Source organism: Siphateles boraxobius, unplaced genomic scaffold (assembly GCF_051911475.1).
Source record: "Siphateles boraxobius isolate OS27281-9 unplaced genomic scaffold, OSU_SipBor_1 12, whole genome shotgun sequence".
NCBI classification, from domain to species: domain Eukaryota; kingdom Metazoa; phylum Chordata; class Actinopteri; order Cypriniformes; family Leuciscidae; genus Siphateles; species Siphateles boraxobius.
Window position 1 is genome coordinate 23,342,753 of NW_027508722.1, and position 19,509 is coordinate 23,362,261.

Genomic DNA, 19,509 nt, shown 5'->3' on the forward strand with positions numbered 1-19,509 from the left:
TCCTCTTGTTAGTTCTGAGTATATGGTTCTCTTGGAATTTATGTATGTCTGCAAATTGATTTTGATACTTGTGCAAAATTGATTCTCAGGCCCCAGCGAGGATCGAACTCGCGACCCCTGGTTTACAAGACCAGTGCTCTAACCACTGAGCTATGGAGCCAGACTTGTTATGGTATTGTCCCTATTATAATTTGAAAAGTACACAGGAACACCTTGCTTAGCACTTCAAAGGGTGTGTCCAACATGTCCCTGTAGCTTTGATTGTTTAAAGTTTAGGAGGAATGACAAACAGATGACTCATTTGTCACAAATTACATCTTTCTATCTGCATAACTTTGTCCAATCACACATATATTTACAATGACATGACAGTGATCAGAACTGTACCGAAACAGCACAAAGACCCGAAGTCAACAAGAGGCCTAAATTTAAGACCCCGGCTGGGACCATAAAATAAGAGATCTGTCATTGTGGCACCAGCAAGTCTGATCTAACTGGTTATTCCTCCAAGGATGCTTGCAACTGAGAAAAAGCCCACTCTAACATTGTCACCTTTTGGTGACCCAAGACAAATGGGTCAGAAGTCGGCACATCCCAACTATCACAAGAATAAATCAGTTAAGAAAAAGTAGGGTGATTCCCTCCCAAGGCAGAGAGCTTAAACAGACTCCCTTTTGTGACCCTCTTTTAACCTTATCCTGGAATACAGGACTGAAACCACTCTGAATAGCACAGTGACTGACTTAACATACCAAGACGCATCAGATCATACCAAAAACAATGATATAAATACAATTATTAATTCCCTTTGAGCTTAAGTTGGTAAAGTTAGAAAGTTTCCAAGTTTGTTTGCACTCACATATAGTCTGAAGTTCTTCTCCTCGGAGTCTTTCCCAGTGTTGAACGTTTATCAGATCTGTTTTATTTGGTTTTGTTCTATCAGATTGACAGCCATTTATGTCTGCAAACTCATTTTGATACTGGCTCAAAGGGGTTCTTGATTGCTCTGAATACGAGGATTGAATTCGTGACCCCAAGACCAGTGTTCTAACCACTGAGCCACCTGTTTATTTCCTGTCCTATCTGTATCTGTAAGGGGTCTCGATCTTTTGTATGAGTTTGTTATTTACATTTGACTATCAACCCAGTACTATATGGTAGGTCTAGTGTGCCAAAAGGTCACTAATAGTAAATCACTAGTATATTTTCTTTGCTTAGTTGCAGCCAGTATTGTGTTTGTTTTGTTTGTTCAAACAAACATCTATTGTTTTGTTTGATTGGTCAAGACACTGACACTGGTGTGAGCACAAATATAGTTATCGTTAGCTATCTTTATAGTTATCCCTCATGCATTTTAGAAGACTTCTTGCATTCTGCAGAGATTTTAGACCCTGTTTACACCTGGTATTAAGATTATTTTTTTGTTGCAAGTGGACGATGCTAAATACAGGTGTAAATGGAGTCTTACACGTTTTGAGCTTCTCCACTTTTGACCACTTTCAGAGGTAGTCGAAAACTCAATAAACCGGATTCCTTTTCTAGTGTAGATGCTCATGTGGTTGAATGTGTTCGAACAGCCACCAAAGACCGGCAACACACCATTGTGTTTTGTGGAAGTGCAACAAAACAACTGACTCTGTCAAACTCCACTATGTTGTGCCAAACCACACGGATTATGTTCAAAATCAGCATTATCATTCTTATCCCTTCCATTCGCTTCATGGGTTCATTTAATCGTATTTGTGTGCTGCACTAAGTGCTCCCGTGAAAGTGATGTAGAGTGAGATGAGACACATTTAAAATGCATGTTAATGGAATGCGTCTCGGCTGATCACTTGTGATTGGATCACTGAAAACATCTTAAAGTGAAACCATGAAATCAAAATGGACAATTCTTGTATTTTTATGGAATATTTTGCAGAATTTATTATGAAAGATTTATCCATGCATATCATTTTTTTAATGAAAGTGTCCTCGTAATCTTTAATCAAAATAACTTCGCCTCTCGCTCGCAAGAACATCTCTTCTTTCTTCTGATAATGTGTTTACTGGCCGGAGGGCGTTACAAGTCACTCACATGAGATCACAGCATAGCAACGACAACAATTTAATTAATTCCCAATGGACAAAAAGTCCCAACCTCAATTGTGATTTGTTCGTGAAGTCATTTCTCTTGGATATACTTCACAATAGGGAAAAAAGACATTCAAAATTGCTGTGGAACAGTCACTTTGTTATTCTAATTGAATGGACCATTTGGTTCACACCTTTAGAGACGCATGCAGATAGAGCTGATTGCGTCTGAGGCAATCACAATAATCTGATTAAAGAAAATACACATAATCTTTAAGACACGGGTCCACATCACTAGTTGGTCCACATAACACATGTGAGTCCTTTCTCCTGTATGATTGTATCTTTTGCATATTTTAAGTCTTTTCTGAGTCATTATTAGGATTAGAAGGATTAGAATCCTATTATTAGGATTTTTTTTCTTGATTGCTTAAATGTACCTTTCATGTATAATTCAGACACACACACAGATTAAAGATTACACAGTCAAAAAAGATGTTTACTTGTAACATTAACAGAGAAAATAAATAGGGTCAATGTTGATGTCAAGCTGACTTTAAAAGTTAAATCGTTTTGCTATGGAATTTTCTTTTCTTTTTATAATCACCCAGCCATGGTGATGGAGAAAATTCATACACTCTTAAAAATAAAGTTATTTATTGGCATCTATGGTTCCGTGAAGAACCTTTAAGTCTTTATGTTCTTCTAGGACACCTGATAAAATATCATAAATCAGAATTTCTAGGACATTGCCACTACACTAACTAGTGATTTTTAATTTACTGGTTGCAACCAATTGTGTCTGTTTTGTTTGATGAGTCGAGACATTTCCCTGCAGCTTTGGGAAATGGCTACATTTGACCTCTCAGAATGGATGATGAACAGATTATTATCGGTGATGCTTCTCAACCTTTGTTTTTTTCTGATCCTGAGCAGGTTTGAGTTTACAGACTATAGCAACTCTAGGATGAGCTTTGAAGAACCTAACAGATAACTAAGCAATCCACGTACGAAGAACAGACCCCTGCTTGGTTGTTTTTTATTGCATCCCTATTCATAGGTCTGTAAACTTACTTTGATAACAACTCAAAAGTGTCCTTTCAGATGTCTTTCAGGCCCCAGCGAGGATCGAACTCGCGACCCCTGGTTTACAAGACCAGTGCTCTAACCACTGAGCTATGGAGCCAGACCTGTTCCACTCCTGTCCTGTCATTACAATTTGAAGGTGTGTCTGTAAGGGGTGTGTCTATTAGCATTGTATTATTATTCCCAAACAAACAGTGAATAGATTGCTCAGAACGTAACTTTTGTTGTTTAAAAAATGATATTTACTGATGCAGTGAAAAATGTATTCAGTGTGTTCATGTTGTGAAGGGTGGCCCATCTGAGGATGGCATTTCCATCACTTAGTAAGCAATGTGGTTTAATGCAATAAGCCAGAGCACGTCGACAGATTCCTATGCCTAATTCAATATATGAGCAGCAGCCTGCAAAATATGAGCATCTGGTTTCCAGTGGCGGATACCACGTGCGGGCGTATGGCTTCACATGTCTTGTGGCTTGTGAACCCAGACAACAATTCTTTTGTATGTTAAGATTTTCTTATTAGATTAATAGCCCCTGGGCTACAGAACCCCTCGCTTAGAAGGGGGTTCTTGGATAATTATATATTTTATTAACACAGACACTTCCTTGACACTGGCTGTAACTTGTCGAGCGGTGGATCTCTTATTGTGACCCTTTCTTTTTTGGTGGTGAGTTGAGGAGGATGAAGAAGTGAGGGAAATGCCATTCTCAGATGGGCCTCCCTTCACAACATGCAAAGGCAGGGCTTGAGAAAAGACTATACAGGAGGAGACCTGGAGAAGATTCTTCGCTCTTTCTTGCAAGCAACAAGTCAATACTCCAGCAGTTATTGGCCGCAAGAAGCATTTAAGCCTAGCTAGTATCCATCTGTTAGTTTCATTTGATTCTTTTAATTCATTTTGTTAAAAGATTTATTATAATCAATCATCTGACTGAATCTTGGGTCATTGAGTACGAGTCACATTCTTCCACCTCGGTCAGGAGGATCCTTTCTAGAGAAAACGACATCGAAGGGTGAGCATTCTTTTGAGATAAAAATAATCACTGTAAGATTTGATTGATCAAATAGCCTAGCCAAAGAGGCAGCATACGACATGGTTGTTATTGCAAACACGGTTGAAGAGTACCATGAAAGGTAGACTTATCTATAAAGGGGAAATCTATAATTATTTTTATAATAGAACACGAATTTGTATAGACTGATCACCTTACTCTTGAGGACACGACGAAAGGATAGGCTCTTTAGTTACCGCGAGGTTATCTAAATATTCTAGATGAGAATATAGGATAATTGGGAACGGTATTCATCATGATAATCCATCGCAATGTTTTGGTGTGCATCTCTGGAGAGAAGGGATTCTCTCTAGATCCTTTCCTGCTCAACTCTGCCTGCTGCTATTTTATAACCTGATGATCTCAAAAACTATTCTAAAAAGTTGAGAGAAAAAAATTATTTCTAACAAATTACTTGATTGAACTGCGTAGAAGTTACTCTTTGTACATCCATTCTCCAGGACCGCCCTGGGAAGGGATTAGCTGAAGAACCATAAACTGTAACCTTTTATTATTTTGCTACAAGTTTTGATAATTGTGTAACCAAGTGTATTTCTCTTTTGTATAAATACATTTTTATTTTATAAAGACAAGTATTTTTCGTCTTACTTCAGCTGTACAATGAAAGTTCAATAGCAATAAGATAGGCATTTGTACATCTTCACTGACCAGGACAAAAAAGAGTCCAGGAAGCTTTCATCGGATGGTAAGCATGAAAGATTCTTTGAGTAAATGATTTTTATTGTTGTATATGGTGTTAAGGGACATCCTTTAGATTTAACTGGTATAACAAACTAGCCAAGTATAGTAAACCTGACCGGAAGCAAAAGGCCACCTTAATATTCAGGCAATGAGGTAAATACCAGATCTCACCACAATATATATATATTTTAATATAATATATAAACATAAATACTTTTGCATACTCTAATATATGTCTATAAACCGAATAGTGCATGATAGGCCGACAGTGAGCTAAAACGTTCAAAACTAGGTTGTAGTTTCAATATGTTATACATTCAATGATGAGGGGTAAAGCTTGGGCCCATTTGAACTCAAATCAAAGCAACGCCTATTAATATAATCTGTAATCAATTAATATGGTCTTCACATTCATTAAACTGATATATAAACCATAATCTATAGATTTTGAAACTATCAACAACAAAGGCTGCATCTACCACTAATAAAGTATAAGCTAAGCTATATAAAATAACTTGAAAGGCACTTTTAAAAACACTCTACTGCTTGAGTATTGTGTCAGAGGAAACGTTTGTGTAATAAAATCCCTGCCTGGCTTTGATTTATACAGCCTCTAAACATCATATGTAGCATATAGGTTGTGAGAGTATATGGTAGTAAGAAGTAGTGAGAAAAGTCCCCACAACAATGAAAATAAATAGGCCTAGAAGTGATTTAGGCAATTACTCTTCATTCATTTAAATGTTAAAGATGGGATAACACAGGTACCAGAACATTATTTGCCTTGAATAAAATATGTTTGCTAATTATGACAATTGACTAATTAATCATTCATATTTATTGTTCATATGACTTTTATTTTGAAGTTACATCTCTCTCTCTCTCTCTCTCTCTCTCTCTCTCTCTCTCTCTCTCTCTCTCTCTCTCTCTCTCTCTCTCTCTCTCTCTCTCTCTCTCTCTCTCTCTCTCTCTCTCTCTCTCTCTCTCTCTCTCTCTCTCTCTCTCTCTCTCTCTCTCTCTCTCTCCTTCCTCTGTAAATGCTCTCTCCCTCTCTCTCCTTCCTCTGTAAATGTACCCAACACTGACAAGATAACAAGCTGGTGAGTGAAGAGCTATTTGCAATTTTAAAAATAACTATGTACAAAATTATAGTTCTATTTTTTATTAGTTTTTTTATACATATTTTACTACACAATAGAAATGTTTACTTAATTTAAGAATGGTATGTCTAGTAATTTGCATAAAATATTCAAAATCTATGTGGTCAAAACACAAAAACAAAAATAGTAGGCTACACTGTTGATTTTGTCATTCAAAAATATATGATTATGTAATGTAGAAGTATTACAGGATTTCAAAATTATTAGAAAAGGTCAAAATGTACAAGAACAGATGGAAGTGGTCGATAGCAGCTAAAATGTTCTCAAAATGCTTCAGTGAAAATTATTTTTTATTTATTTGGACATGTTTCAACATGTTTCTAGTCTTAGCCGTGCCCACAGTTACGATTTCCACACAAACCAGATAATACCAACCGTTTTACTCTTGATAAAAGCAACACTCTTTATTTTAGTGTAAAGCTAAAGTTAAGTTTTGAATGAGAATATTATCACTGAATATTACTTTGTTACATTGTTGAAATGTGTTAGTTGTAACTTGGCTGTGAGGCACAATAGCACATTTCTCACAACAGGACAATATCTTCTGATCTGAGTTTTGTTCTGTTTTGATAACTTTTTTAATTTGGTTGATATAAAAGAGTTGTCTTTTTTCATATATTTGTTGAAAATATCTATAAATTGGAGAATGACAACACAATAAAATATGTAACATTTCTATTAATACAGTGCAATGAGCCATCACAGTCCAATTTCAGAAGTGATTTTCATCTCATTAACAGCTTTTCTCAACCTGAAAAAATGAATCGTATCAATGAGAGAGGATGTCCTGAACTATTCTTTAAGGGGAAGCACCGGAAGCTTGAAGAGCTTAAACGGAATGATGACCTCAAACGGAATGTTTACCTCTATAATTCGATTCGATCACAACCTGAGAATGTGGAGATTAAAGTGTCATACCTTCGGCATAACACTAACCACCACGGATACCATGGCATCTGGGATTCTGAAGGGTTTAAAAAGCCGTCGCGAAGCTACTCACCAACACGCGATCTGGTATGGTGGAGCCCAGACATTTCAAGACATGATATTACTATTGCTGAGGAGCAATACTTGCATAGCCAAGGATTTTACAACGAAGTGAAACCTTTCCTGCACAAGTTTACCTCTTCCCCAGCCTTCCTGGCATCCTCTCGCATGGGGAACTTCCGTTTCAGCATGTCGATCAATGAGTTGTTAAAAAGCTACAAACAACAGTTCTGTGCAGGCCAGAAGCCCAACATTCGCGTTTTTGAGACTGTGGTCTATAAGCAGGAAGTGATGTATTCTATTGTGATTCATGCACCTAATGCACAAGACCTGTTCTCTGAGTATCCCCTGCTTCAGAATACCAAAGATGCAGTGTGTGAGTTCCGTAAAGACACCATTATATGGCGACCACAGGCAATGAGTAAAACACATCGTTTCTACCTGTCTCTTAACAAGCAAGCTATTCGGATACCTATAAGAGCCAGACAAAATTACATGTGGGATAACATCGGAGTGGCATTCCATGTCCCACATGGACAAATCTTTAGCTTCAGCAAGGCAATTCTGTTTAAGAGTCTCCGACTCTGTGAGGGTGCTGAACCAAAACTTAACTCAGAAGAGTTTGTGAAGTGTGACTTTGACCCCATCAGGACTTAGAGTAAATGTGACAAATGATCCATTACCTGCAATTAGCTCATAAGTATTAAAAGTCCAATTTGAGCAGAAGGTTTTTGTAATCATTAATAAGTATGAAAGGTATGTGGAGGAATTTTTTTTACCTGCTGTTTTACTATTCTGATAATATGTTACTATCTGTCCATGTTGTTTTAATAAAGCACTGATGCTAAGGAATGGGTTGTTGTGGCCTCTTTTTTTCATTGCATTTGGTATGCTGACTAGCTTCTATTCTTTTACTATTCTTTTACAATAGATTATGCAAATACAGTATCACTCTTAGTTCATTTTCACACGCTTATGAAGATAAGTCTGTGTTTTTGTACTTTAAAAAACTTTTTCTGTGAATGTTCTTGACTCTTTTAATTTTCATAAATTTTACTGAATATGTTTTAGTCTATCACGTTCTTTTCACCAGAGAAATTTAATTTTATTTCCCTTAACAGCTGAATTTTTTTTAATCAACTGTTGGAATTCCCCACATGTGATGTGCAGACACACATAAGTGTGCACACTTCCGGATATCATTGCATTAGAATTAACTCAGTAACTGATTTTGCTACTTTATGGCTATTCATTTTTATATGAATCCCTTTATCAACTGCTTTTATTATAGTTTTCTGCTTATACTTGCATAACATGTAAGTTATCTCTTATTCAGCTCAAGAATCTCACCTTATGTCACCATATGTTCCCCTGACATTCTTGTGGGTCCCCATTATAGGAAAACAGCTTATAATTCATATAAGTGATGTTTTTAGAAAATGTAAAAATGCAGATAGTTTTCTGCGATGGGTAGGTTTAGGGCTAGCTATGGTTAGTGTAAGGGGATAGAAGATATCCTACAGTTTGTACAGGCTACAGAGTCCCCACAACGATAGCGAAACCGAGTGCGCGCGCGTGTGTGTGTGTTTGCCTCTGAGGAGATTATCGCGATAAAAAAAACACCCATTCCTTCAGTGTTTCTCTCGTAGCAGAAGTGGAGAAGTGCGGTCTGAAAACAGCGTCCTCTGGTATCAGGTAATATCATAGTTTTTGCGTTAAAAATATTTAATGTAGCTATGTTTAATGTAATTTTAAATTAATGCACCTATTGTTTAAACAGGAAAACGAGCGTTTTCTCATGACAATTTGGCCGTTATTTTTAATGTTACGCAAAGCAGTCAAAACGAAACCTAAAATATTCGCTAGTCATAAAAATCTCTAAAAGGTGTATTTTGTGTATCATTTGAAACAGCGTCACTTATTGTTGACAACGAGAGATGCATGCAGTTGTGCAACTGTTAAACACTGCGCTCCCTTTTTTAGATGACTTCGATTAACTCGATTTGTCTTTGTCATGAGGAAACTAGAGTTGGTGGTGCGCAGACGTTCATTTCAAAATTTCGTTCCTAGGGAAATATAAATCAGGGAAATAGTGCAGTAGAAAACCATTGCACCCCTCAAAGATGACAAATGTTTCATCGTTTTGAATGTAGTAGGCTAAATAAATTTAAATTAGTAGGCTAAATAAGTTTTTGACAATGAATTAGCCTACATATTTTGTTTTTGCTGGAAAGCTAAAATAGTCTATCACTCGTTAGCAAGAGGAAAACACTGAGTGACCTTGTTAAACAGATGATGCTAACCCTACACTATCTGTTCGTGTTTCAGAAAGAAAATGAAGCGCAGAAATAACCGCAGTGTTACAGAGACATACTTTGAGGGACAGCATTTGAGTCTGTCAGACCTAAAAGAAAAGCCTGAGACACAGAACGGGTATCTGTATAAGAACAACATTCCTGCTTATCCTGAATCTGTGGAATTCCATGTCCAGAAAGTGTCTCATGTCACTGGAGAACAAGGTCTTGAGGGTATTTTTCTCAATTCAGGCTTCAGACAGCCATCTGAGATGGTGGCTAGTGATCAGCACCATTTCCTCTGGTGGGATTTATCAGTCACACCTGATGACAGATCCTCAGCTGAAGAGCGTTTCCTCGCGTCCTTGTTCCCTCATCGAAGTGCTGCCCAACTTCGCAACCAGCCGCCCGTCCTTGAGCACTTCACCACCTCAAAGGCCTTCCAGAAAAAATCTTCATATGGAAACTTTCGCTTCACCTTTTCATTTAAGCAGCTTCTCTGGCACTATGGCAAGCAATTCTGTGGTGGCCAAAGTCCAGTTCTGCGTGTTTTTGAGACTGTGCTTTACCGGCGAGAGATTCTCTATAAGATCCTAGTGCACCCTCATGACATTAATCATTATGACCATTATCCTCGACTTCCTGGTCAGGAGGATGGTGTGTGTGGATACCATGATGGTGCCGTGTGGTGGTGCTGTCAAGCCCCCTCTGAAACCTACAAGCTTAAGCTTGAGGTAAACAAATTGAATTGTAGTGTTCATGTGAGCCCCCACAGAGAAGAATATTATGTGTGGGATCATGTGTGTGTGGCTTTCCACATGGAGCCAGGGTGGGTGTTGCATGTGGACCGGAACAAGCTGTTAAAAAATGTGAATGCATGTGAAATTTCTCAACCCTGTCTTCTGAGAGCTCCGGAGACTCCACTGAGTTTAAACGAGGCTGAGCATGTGTTAGCTAATCTTAAGGCCAGTATGGTCTAAGCTGGTGCTTGAAGCTAAACTCACTGCAGTAATGTCACTCATGTTAGTTTGATTAAAATTCTTAAAGTGCACAATTTTGTTGTGCAAAGTTTGTGAACCCTGTTGTGTATATTATGTTGAATTAATGTCTCATTGTACATTGCTCTGCAATTAAAAGGTTTTAACTATCAAATGTTTTTTTAGTGGCCTCTTTTTACAGGACTGATATCTTTTATAACTGCTGGAAACTTTAATTATTGGCCACAATCACAATTAAAAATTCATGTGAGGAATCTTGGAGTGATTTTTGACTCATCTTTACTTTTCAATAAGCAGATCAGAGTACCTGAGATCGATCGCTAAAATAAAGCATTTTCTTTCCCATACTGACTTTTTTGTGATCCACTCACTTATTTCATCAAAATTAGACTATTGCAACTGTATATTGGTCTGCCCCAAACTGAGTTATCACGTCTACAGCTTGTCCAAAACGAAGCAGTCAGGCTGTTAACAGGGATCACACTTCCCCAGTTTTAGTATCCCTACACTGGCTCCTGGTGAAATTCAGGGTTTATTTTAAAATTCGCATTTTTGTTTACATTATTTGGTCTCGCGCCCCAGTGTATTAGTGATATACACTTTTACACCCTTACTCTACAACCAGAGCACTCTGGTTTTGAAAGGTTCCTCATTGCCATTATAGATTTAATGGTGATCGTGAACGGAACAGTCTTCCTTTCCCTGTAAGGTCATCTTCATCGCTAGACATTTTTAAATCTTCTTTAAAAACATATATTTTTTCTGTGGCTTTGGAATAGATTACGAAATAGGTTTTGAAGCTGATAAAATATATGATGTTACATTTAAATGTTTTGATTTATTGTATTATATATTATTTATTCTAGCTCGATCAGTAAAGGACTTTGGGTCAACTTCTGTTGTTATTAAATGTGCTATAGAAATAAAGATTGACTTGACATTTTCTGTTACTGCTAATTAAACTCTTCGGCCGTTATATGAGTATTTACTTGCACCGAAATAGATTTCCTTTTTGTTTGTAGATTTGAGAAATGAACCTTTGCACTAATCTTTGGCTTTAGCTGAAAAGATCGTCACATTTATGCAGAAACCCAGATAATTATAATTTAAGTTTCTTTACATAGTTATTTACATTCTGGTTGCTATTTTTTATTTATTATTTCCACCAGCACAGAACTAAACTGCTAAATACAGATTAGTGTATGATAAGATTGAGTAAATTAGATTTACAGTTTTTTTAAATTAGATCTGACAACACTTTTATGACTGTCTTTAATTTACTTTATTTACAGTTATTTACACCAACATTTTAACATAACTTTAAATAACTGAAATTTCAGCTGTGTTTAGATGCTATAGTTTTCTAGTGCATTATAAAGTTAATGTTGGGGTGTACTTTCTGATGCAGGAAATGAACCTATAAAATGAGTTCACAATAGGCCTACTGAAAATGTCCTCATCTGCGGTATTACCCACAGGCTTTAATAAAAAAGAACCGTAGTCAAGACCTTATGCTATATTTAATCTGATATTAACTAAACAAGACTGTAAAGGACAATACAATGTGTAAAATATCTTAAAGTTGCAGGTCTAATTATCTACTGTTCAAAACTGAATTAGCTTTTCGCAGTCTGGTTCCATTAAGTGTGTAATACCAGGAGCTAAAATTAAATGATTATCACTACTTTCCAAGCCCCCAGCTGTTGATCAGTGATCTACTACACAGTTTTAGTTATAACTACCGTACGTGCCCTTTCTGGTTTCGAAGGTTCGTGGTTGAAGACTGGGGAAGGTTGCAACACTTTTTGCATTTCTCTCAGTTACTCAGAGACTATTTGGATTAGACTAACCAAATTTGTATACATTAAACTTTAAAGATGATTACATATGACATATCTTTCACAGTATCTATTTGAATGGAAGAAGCCAGATGTTGCAACTGACCCCAACCCAGGGGACAGTTGGAACACAACATGTTAACAATACCTTAAATTTCACTAATTAACTTTTCCTTTTTGTCTCAATAATTCTGAAAATATTAACTTTTTTACTATAATATTATATATTATTTATTTATACAATAATATTATTGTATTATTTATTTATTTAGTCATATTTATCAAATAACAGTTGAGTTTTGTTTGTTTGTAGAACATTGGCCTAGATTCAGAGTGCAGGTGTTACAGATGCTATTCAATCTCTTCATATTTCAGTGCCAGACAAGAAGAATTGGAACAATTTGCAATGCAACAAACTTTTATTAAACATGTATTTATTGTACAAAACAGCAAGCCCCCCCCTCACACATACTTCCCCCACCCAAAAGATTCATAAGTAAACGAATAACACCCCCCTTTCCCCAACATTCTGCCGGCTCTTGGAAACAATTCTGCCTGCACCCGGAAAGCCATTCCATCAACAATAAAAAGAAAGAAAGAAAATTCAGTCTTTCGGAGTCACAGTTGTTTAAAAATCTCCTCCACCTGTGCAATCTTTATGTGCCCAGGACTTGCACATCCAGCACTGCAGACACACTTCCCTGGATTTCGAGTAGCTTTCCAGGCACACAATGCAGATGTCTTTTTCCTCTACAGAGTCAGATTCTTCTCTCTTTTTACACTTTTCTTTATGGTTTTCTTTTCTGCGATTCTTTTCTTTGCCTTCTGCTGCAGAGTTTTGTCTTTTTCTATTTCTAATGCTTCCATGAAGTTGTTAACATTCGCTCGATTAAAGCTGGTTGCCCTTGAAAGGCTTGTGGCTTGGGGATGCCTTATCGAGAGAGTGGGGTGCCTCTTTAGAAAGCCAGTCAACCAGTCAACACCAGCCATACTGGTCTCACTCCACTTTGGGGGAAAGTTGCAGCTGTAGTGAGATGCTAGTTGAAAGGCAAACTTCCGAACCTGAAATGTAAATAGTATATTGTCCATCTCTCTCTCTCTGTCTTTCTCTCTCTCTTAGCTACATAATTCTCTTGTTAAAATTAGATTTTCTTGCATATTTATCTTAATAAATATTTATTATTTATTAGGAATAGTTATTTATCTTACCTCTTTGGGATTTAACCCACAGTATAAGTCAGCTGCCCTTTTTAAATACTCTCTGAGGCTCCTCTCTCGGTCCTCTGAGAACACTTTTCTGCTGGTCCAGTACCCTGCTCTCGGTAACTTATCGGATCCCTCGCCTGTAAGTTTCTCTCTTTTTTTATTGAATCGGAATAAGGTGGTGTGACAGATGGCGCAGTCCTTGGCCACTGCCCTGACTGTCCTGCCCTCATCCCTAATTACATCTGATGCTTGTTCCAAAATATTGAGGGGAACCCCTAGTAACCCTCTTCCTCACTCTTGACATACTGAAAACAAACAGAATAAAACTATCCTTCTTACTATCCTTTTATGTACCCCACAATTACTTGTTTATGTTGTGTGGTCTCTTTTGATATGGCTGCTTAGCTTGGGGACAGCTGCAACAACTTGTTGCAAACGTCCCCAACCCTATCAGCCATGACGGAATATCATGTGCTAGCTAGACCTTTCTTTTACTGTCTATGAGCTAGACACACTGACCTTGACACCTGCTAACCAAGTCCCTCAGAAGTCAACAAAACAATAATTCGAACTAAGTAAGTTTCGATGAATTCATACAAAAGGTCAGGACAGTATGACAAAAATACAGCTCACACCTCCAAAACAAGTTTTGTTCAATAAATGCAGCAGCAGATGTTGAATATTTCTTCTCTGTCTTCTTGGTGGGGGGAGGTTCTAACTGTGCATGTGCAGTATGAGTGTCATCATCACTCTAGCATGTTTCTGATTGGAGGAATAAGAAATGGACAAGAAGCCGGGAACTGGGCGAAAGCGGGAGGATATCCCATTCAGCAGAACGGCAGAGTAACTTAGCAGAACATAACGAGCGAAAAGACGGGCTCTGCGAAAACTAAGGTATACCAAATTAAAAAAATGAAGTCGATACTTTATGTTAAAGAGATTTATTGTTTAAGAGTAAGCTGTAGCGTATTTGGTCTCGATTTAGCGCAACACAAGGCAAAATCTGTTTGAGGCTGTTAAACCGAAACTAATCCCAATGTAATGTTAATTCTAAAGTGGTGAAATGACTACTATCTCTCAAAAATAAACATGCAGAGAATGATATTTATCTACTCTCTGAAAGCATTTGATGTCAATGACTGACTATGGATTCTAACTGTGTGTGAATGAAAGTATGAAAATCTTAATCATTTTAGCTAAATTGGAGCTAGGCTACATAATGTTCTATACAGAAACGCCTAAACATTGGTCTAATTTTTTCCTAATATTCCTTTAAATATGGCCTAGCTAATGGGCCGAATGACACCTAATAGATTAATCTCTTTTCTAAACCCGATTTGAAAAGAACTCTTAACATAATAATGGCTAGCCTATTTATTTTTAAAGATGAAATATTTCAAGAAGCATCGTGTGGGTCATTCTTCAATTGGGGTGGCAAATGAGAGGCAGAAATTGTAAAAATGCTTGTTTGTTTTCTTTTAATAAAATGTATTGCTATGCATTTAAAATTAGTTTAATATTCTATATCAATTAAAATTGAAGCTTAATAACATTTAGATTTTTAAATAATTTGAATCAAACACTAGTGAAACAACCACTTATGTCTATGGTGTTACCAATATTTTAAGTAACATTTTGATTAATTCTAAATAAACAGGCATATGCAACTTTAGGTAATAATTAATAAATAAATAAATTACTTTAAGGACTCAGTTTCATTGATAATTTAAATATAATTTTTTGAAATAAATGTTTAATTGTTCATCTTCCCCTATTTTTGCCAAAGAAAAGTTTTTTTTATTTTTATTTTTTATTGTATATACATAAAAAAGGCAGGAAAAATGGTCTGTGCTACATTTATAGTCTTTCTTCTAAAATATTAAAACCATTTTACAGTAATAAAAACATTAAATTATAAGATTAAATGGCTCTGAAGGAAAGAAATGTCGGATACGTTTTGAAGTAACACCACAGACGTAATATAACACCACAGACATATTGCATAAAAGGTTTAACAATTAAAAGTTTATTGAGCAAAATAATGAAATTAATCATGAGTAGGATTACAAGTAATTATATGATTACGGATGTCCTATGTGTTGTATTAAAAATACAACATTATTGGTATATTGTCTGTGGAGTTACTATAGAGTCTGTGGTGTTACCAGGAAAGACAGTAACACCACAGACAGTAACACCACAGACAAATTAGCCTAAATCCAGACTTTTCTAAAATGGAGGCTGCCATCATGATGATTTCAAGATCAGAGGAAATTCTAGAAATATTAATAAGTATGCATTTATCAAATTTTTTATTAAAATATGTAAAATCTGCAAGTTATCAACATAACACCACAGACACTAACAAAGTGCGACACATGAAATTGTCAGGAATTTAGCTAACTTTAAGAAAATGAATAAGAAAGAATGTACTCACCATGCACCCCTCAGATCAACCAGCACCTGCAATGACCTTTACACACAGGAAGTAGTCCAAACAGATTTCCCCCTTTTCTTAAAGGGGCGACATCCATTGATGTAACACCACAGACATGAATTTGGGGAACACTACTTTTTTCGTGAATATTGCAAAATATGTATTTTTTAAAACAATTTAATAAAATTGTACATGTTAAATAAAAACTATATTTATAATTTAACCATTTTTTTTTTGTTAAAAATATTATATTGTTGTAATTAAATTCCATGATATCTCTCTGAGATAGGGTGGGAACATACATATTTTGTTATAAATGCAATCTCTCAAACTCAATTAAATATGTATTTTAAAACTAAAAATTATTTATTAATAGTGCACAAATTGTACTTTATCCTACAGAATACAAAAATGAAAACATTTTATAATTTATTGGTATTTAAAGTTCATTTCAACTGTTGTAAAGTAGAGGGACACCACTTGCCACCACAAATGAAGAATGACCCGTGTATTTTTTTCAATATTTGATATCTAAATCTTTGACGTTTAAGAAAGGCCTAATTGTAATAAAGAATCAGAAATCAGAAAGTATTAGACGTTAACTGAGCAAAGTAGCAACTTTGCTTCCACCTAGAGGCGAAATCAGGACAAGACAGGAATTGCAAGAAATTACAGTACACCGTGTTCTCTATACATTATTTGAACTTTATTTATTTATTCACATAAAGTATATTTTCGGGATGTTTTTTTTAAAAATACTGTGTGACCTTTTATAACAGATGATAAGCTGATCCTCATCTTTTCTTTGGTTTCAGAAATAAGATGATGCGTCAAAATGCACGAGAATGTTTTGGGACACATTTTGAAGGACAGCACTTGAGTCTGTCAGACCTAAAAGAAAAGCCTAATATTCAGAATCATGATTACCTGTATAAAAACAACATTCCTGCTTATCCTGAATCTGTGGAATTCCATGTCCAGAAAGTGTCTCATGTCACTGGAGAACAAGGTCTTGAGGGTATTTTTCTCAATTCAGGCTTCAGACAGCCATCTGAGATGGTGGCTAGTGATCAGCACCATTTCCTCTGGTGGGCTTTATCAGTCACACCTGATGACAGATCCTCAGCTGATGAGCGTTTCCTCGCGTCCTTGTTCCCTCATCGAAGTGCTGCCCAACTTCGCAACCAGCCGCCCGTCCTTGAGCACTTCACCACCTCAAAGGCCTTCCAGAAAAAATCTTCCTATGGAAACTTTTGCTTCACCTTTTCCCTTAAAGAGCTTCTTTGGCACTATGGCAAGCAATTCTGTTATGATGACCAAAGTCCAGTTATGCATGTTTATGAGACTGTGCTTTACCCAAAAGAGATTCAATATACGGTTGTAGTGCATCCTCATTACGTAAAAATTTATGACCGTTGTCCTCGACTTCCAAAATATGGTGATGGTGTTTGTGGATACAATGGTGGGGCCATGTGGTGGCGCTGTCAATCCCCCTCTGAGGCCTACGAGAATAAGCTTGAGGTGAACATCTTCGCTAGGAGTGTTAGTGTGAGCCCTAATCACAGAGAAGAATATTATGTGTGGGATCATGTGTGTGTGGCTTTCCACATGGAGCCAGGGTGGGTGTTGCATGTGGACCGGAACAAGCTGTTAAAAAATGTGAATGCCTGTGAAATTTCTCAACCCTGTCTTCTGAGAGCTCCGGAGACTCCACTGAGTTTAAATGAGGCTGAGCATGTGTTAGCTAATCTTAAGGCCAGTATGGGTTGGGGTTTGGAGTGTGGTGGTTGGAGATAAGCACAGCATGCAGATAATACATTCACATGGAATTACAAAAAATAATGATGCGACACACAGCTTGCAAACTTTTGTAACAGTTATCCTAAATATGTTTAACTAGATGAAGCTTAATCTTTAGAGTTGTATTGTCTTGTTTGATGATTTATTAATGCACATTTGCACTGATCTTCATAATTAAGTGAAGAATGGAGCACATTTTAGCATTCATGCAGAAACCTATAGGCAATGATATAATATAACTTTTTGTAATATAATAAACTTTTCTGCATTGGATGTATGTTCACATTGGATTTAGAGCTTCTATAAGCTATTGTATAGAGTTAAAAAATGTACTTTTATTTCTGACCACCAGAGGTCTGTAACTGAAATCTGGCTTTATTGCTTCACCCTCAGTGCTGGGATGTAACTGATGACATGTAATCTGGATTACATAATCAGATTCCAAAAAATAAGTACTTGTAATTAGATTTTATTATGTTTTAAAATACTCATCAGATTACAGATGCTTTTTTACTGATTACATAATTACATATCATTCATATGATGGCATTAATTCATAATTTAAGTTGAACAATTTCCTTTCTAAAAAAGCATATCATTTATATATTCAGAAAATCTTCTAGTTTTGTGAAATTGCACACACAAACCAGACACTACATGTGGCTATTACAGGGAATATTGACAGGGCACAAAGCCTTTGATCACAAGATGAACAGAAAGGGAAAGATAAAGATATTTTCTTTCTCTTTGTATTTTTATATCAATATGGTACAAGATAATCCTATTCAAGTCATTGTGATAAATGATAAAAGTGGTATACAACCTAAAATGTTTAATTTAATAGATTATGTTGCTAACTACATTTTTTGTCATGTAATCTGGAATCAGCAATGGACTACAATTTGTAAGTAATCTACCCAGCACTGTTCGTCCAATCAGTAATTTGTCACATTTCCTTTAACCAAAACCTGTATTTTTTAATGTGTCTTTTAATGTTTTAAATGTGTTTTTTTCTTTAATGTTTTATCATGTTTAAAAAATGTCATATTTTACTTAAATCAAATATCTTACATTAAATGTGCCTTACCGTAATAAAATCTCGTCAGTTTAAACCAATTTGAATCTGATCTTACAATACAGAACATTGATCAGTGATGTAACTTGATGTCAAATTGTTCTATTGCTAATCAAATAAATATATCTACACCTCAGTAGTTCACTTGCTAGTGTTTATCTGTTAAGCAAGAATCATACATCCACATCCATATTATTTTAGCACAATGTCCAAACCCTTTGGCTCTTTCATGTTTCTTTAAATAGTGAATAAAAATAAAAGAAATGCAATGCGGGACTGCACCAAGGTCAGGGGCGCACTCTAAATAGATAATGACAGTCATAACCAATAAAAACAGGGCAGATTTATGATTTATTATCGGATTAACAGACTTTGGCCTGGTTTCAAAGACTGGCCTTCACAGACTAAGCAGGACTAGGTATTAGTTTAGGACATTTAAGTAGCTTTTATAAACATGCCTTAGAAAAAATCATTACATGGTGTGCATCTTGAGAAAAAACAATGGTACTGACATATTTTAAGATAACTCAGTGCAAGTTGCTTTCAGTTAAAACAGCTTAAACTTGCAGTTTAGTCTGGGACTATTGTAGCTTAAGCCTTGTCTGTGAAATGGCATTTGTCTCTATCACACTTTTCACCAGTTAAAAATTAGGATCTGAACTTACATTTTTTATTTCAGATAATAATCTATTACTCTTTCATCTAAGGATTGTTTTTTAATATTTTAACATCTTGTGCAGCACTTGCATGCTCTTGATTTGTATGTGGTTTAATCATAGACTGTATGAAACAGGGTTTAA

General features: G+C 36.1%; 2 protein-coding genes and 2 non-coding genes across 5 annotated transcripts; 2 read left to right on the forward strand and 2 right to left on the reverse strand.

Annotated features, from left to right (window-relative positions):
- Nucleotides 1-87: 87 nt before the first annotated feature.
- Nucleotides 88-160, reverse strand: trnat-ugu (transfer RNA threonine (anticodon UGU)). The gene has a single exon. It is a non-coding gene; the product is annotated as a tRNA-Thr (tRNA).
- A 3,026-nt stretch (nt 161-3,186) lies between these two features.
- Nucleotides 3,187-3,259, reverse strand: trnat-ugu (transfer RNA threonine (anticodon UGU)). Its single transcript has one exon. It is a non-coding gene; the product is annotated as a tRNA-Thr (tRNA).
- A 2,694-nt stretch (nt 3,260-5,953) lies between these two features.
- LOC143722435 (uncharacterized) lies at nt 5,954-10,507 on the forward strand. Of its 2 annotated transcripts, XM_077213838.1 has the most exons (3): nt 5,996-6,014; nt 8,697-8,756; nt 9,390-10,507. In XM_077213838.1, exon 3 carries the CDS (start codon nt 9,397-9,399, stop codon nt 10,333-10,335), a length of 939 nt encoding a protein of 312 aa, XP_077069953.1. In that variant the 5' UTR covers nt 5,996-6,014; nt 8,697-8,756; nt 9,390-9,396; the 3' UTR covers nt 10,336-10,507. The 2 variants fall into 2 exon arrangements, with proteins under 2 accessions (XP_077069959.1, XP_077069953.1); XM_077213844.1 differs by lacking the exon at nt 8,697-8,756 and having other exon boundaries at nt 5,954-6,014.
- A 3,673-nt stretch (nt 10,508-14,180) lies between these two features.
- LOC143714083 (uncharacterized) lies at nt 14,181-18,845 on the forward strand. The gene is made up of 2 exons (XM_077205038.1): nt 14,181-14,291; nt 16,650-18,845. Exon 2 carries the CDS (start codon nt 16,657-16,659, stop codon nt 17,629-17,631), a length of 975 nt encoding a protein of 324 aa, XP_077061153.1. The 5' UTR covers nt 14,181-14,291; nt 16,650-16,656; the 3' UTR covers nt 17,632-18,845.
- Nucleotides 18,846-19,509: the final 664 nt, after the last annotated feature.